The sequence below is a fragment of the Limulus polyphemus genome, unplaced genomic scaffold (assembly GCF_000517525.1).
Source record: "Limulus polyphemus unplaced genomic scaffold, Limulus_polyphemus-2.1.2 Scaffold2126, whole genome shotgun sequence".
In the NCBI taxonomy this organism is placed as follows: Eukaryota; Metazoa; Arthropoda; class Merostomata; order Xiphosura; family Limulidae; genus Limulus; species Limulus polyphemus.
The window spans coordinates 42,487-44,869 of NW_013667736.1; the positions used below are offsets into that span (position 1 = coordinate 42,487).

General features: G+C 29.5%; 1 protein-coding gene across 1 annotated transcript in view; it reads right to left on the reverse strand.

Moving 5' to 3' along the window:
• The window catches only part of LOC106466025 (low-density lipoprotein receptor-related protein 2-like), a 91,213-nt gene that overhangs the window by 17,934 nt on the left and 70,896 nt on the right, over positions 1 to 2,383 (reverse strand). The window contains exons 55-56 of the mRNA XM_013926273.2: positions 1,548 to 1,706; positions 825 to 903 (exon numbers count right to left, since the gene is read on the reverse strand). Of these exons, the coding sequence (XP_013781727.1) occupies positions 825 to 903; positions 1,548 to 1,706 (238 nt within the window). The remainder of the gene's footprint in view (positions 1 to 824; positions 904 to 1,547; positions 1,707 to 2,383) is intronic.

Below are 2,383 nucleotides of genomic sequence, written 5' to 3' on the forward strand. Positions count from 1 at the left end.
ATATCTTCAAGGACGTACAATTGTCAAATGGTGTGTTATAAGTGTAATATCTTCAAGGACGTACAATTGTCAAATGGTATGTTAGAAGTGTAATATCCTAGTCCTGAGTATGCGGTAATAACATCAGCCATGAATTTATGTAAACGTGTGATTTGTGAACAAAACATCTGATGAATAGTATGTAAGGAAAGAAGCAAAATTAGTAAAAAAAAAATGATAAAAAGTTGATTTAAAATATAAATTAAACTGTAAGTTAGTTGGAAAGGTATTTATCCAGGTTCGGAGAAGATGTTCTCTGTTTAATACATCCTTTTTTAACTACTTACAAAATAATACACATTTGTGTTGTTTTTTTTAACAGTGGTTTATAAGGCTATAAGGTTTATAAGTTTCCAGTTTGACAGAAAAGATCTTGCATCCTTCAAGGATACAGAATATTTCTATTATATTAAACTGTATTCAAATGTTTTTTTGTTATTTGTAGGTCCTCACAATTATTAAACCATCAAAATCATATTTTCTTCCATTTATGGTACAGATATAATCACATATATATAGTTCACTGTACTCACTACAAGAAAATTCAACTTCATGATGAATAACTGTTTAGAAAAAACAATAATACTCATATTCAGTTAATCAATGAGCAAGTGTGTTTCTTTTTATAAACAGTTTAGCTTATACATGGGTTAACACGTGTTATATTGGATTTTTCTAAATACACCCAATCATAGTTATTGTTCAACCAATTTTCCTGGCTCGTTTCAGTCTATTATATTAACAACTCATATTTTTAAGGGGGGTACAATAGAAATGACTCTTACGGCACAGGTCTTCCTTCTCATCTGATGCATCACCACAGTCATCATCACCATCACAAACAAAGTCAAGCTGTAAACATACCTGTAAATACAGGTGCAACAAAACTGAAAATGATTTTTTTTTAATTATAAAAATTAGTAACAGTGTTATAGACTACTTTGTTCTATCAGTTTTTAATCCAACTCATTAAAGATGTACAATCCCTTTTTATATTAATTATTTATATCAAAAACACAAGTAATACTTTTCCACACAGTGTTACTGAAATTACAGTTTTTTCTTTCTCAACTTTATACATTTGCAGTCTTTAAAAAATTCATCACTTCCAATCCAACTGCACATCACTGATACCAGATAACTTAAATGTAAGCTACATTAATCACTCATAATAATTTAAAAAATACTGGTTCTAGTTTCTTTATTGCTGAGTCTCTGTAGTTCTTACCTATTGTTCATTGTTGGAACTATGTTATTTCAAAGTTCTTTTAATCACAAGTTCTAAGTTCCCTGACATTATACGTATTTCTGACACCGAACAAAACATAAGAATAAGAGATAAAGAAACTAAACCAATAGTGAACTTAAATTCATCAGTAATAGAAATTCTTCTGAAAATTTAAGTCCTCTAATATTTCAGAAAATTTCCCATTATAAAATATTAGTTTTGAACTCAAACTTGCATATTAATCTAAAATGGACATAATATTAAAAAAACAATTACTTACAGTGTTGTTACATTCAAAATAAGAATTGTGACAGTATCGACCTCCTGGATAACGTGTCGGACAGTTCTGCTCATCAGATACATCGTGACAGTCCTTGTTTCCATCACACACAAGTTTGTTAGAAATACAGTGACCACTCTGACATTTAAATTGATCTTCCTGACAAAGACAAAACAACTATGAAATCGTTTTTGAAAAATTCAGACTTCCTCTTCAAGAAGGATCATGATCTACACTTATCAGGACCTTCAAAAACATCAACTTTACAATGTGTCACCTCTAAACATTTCTGGCAACTCTAATATCACTACCTTATCAACAGATACAACTCATTCACCATCTCCATCTTTCCACAACAAAACCTTTCACACATGTTAAGATAGTATGGTAAGATGGTATACTTTTCAATAACATATACAGTTAAGAATTGAAAGATGAAAAACTGTTATTACAGGCTCATATGTCAGATATATCTTAGCACATGATAACTGTAATTACAAATGAAAAGCTAAGGTATGAAAAACAACACAGATATCAGTTAAACTTTAACATGTGATAGATATGATCAAATTAAAAATGGAAGGTATGAAAAACAAAGCAGACATCAGTTAAACTTTAACATGTGATAGATATGGTTATAATTAAAAAGGGAAGGTATGAAAAACAAAGCAGACATCAGTTAAACTTTAACATGTGATAGATATGGTTATAATTAAAAAGGGAAGGTATGAAAAACAAAGCAGACATCAGTTAAACTTTAACATGTGATAGATATGGTTATAATTAAAAAGGGAAGGTATGAAAAACAAAGCAGACATCAGTTAAACTTTAACATG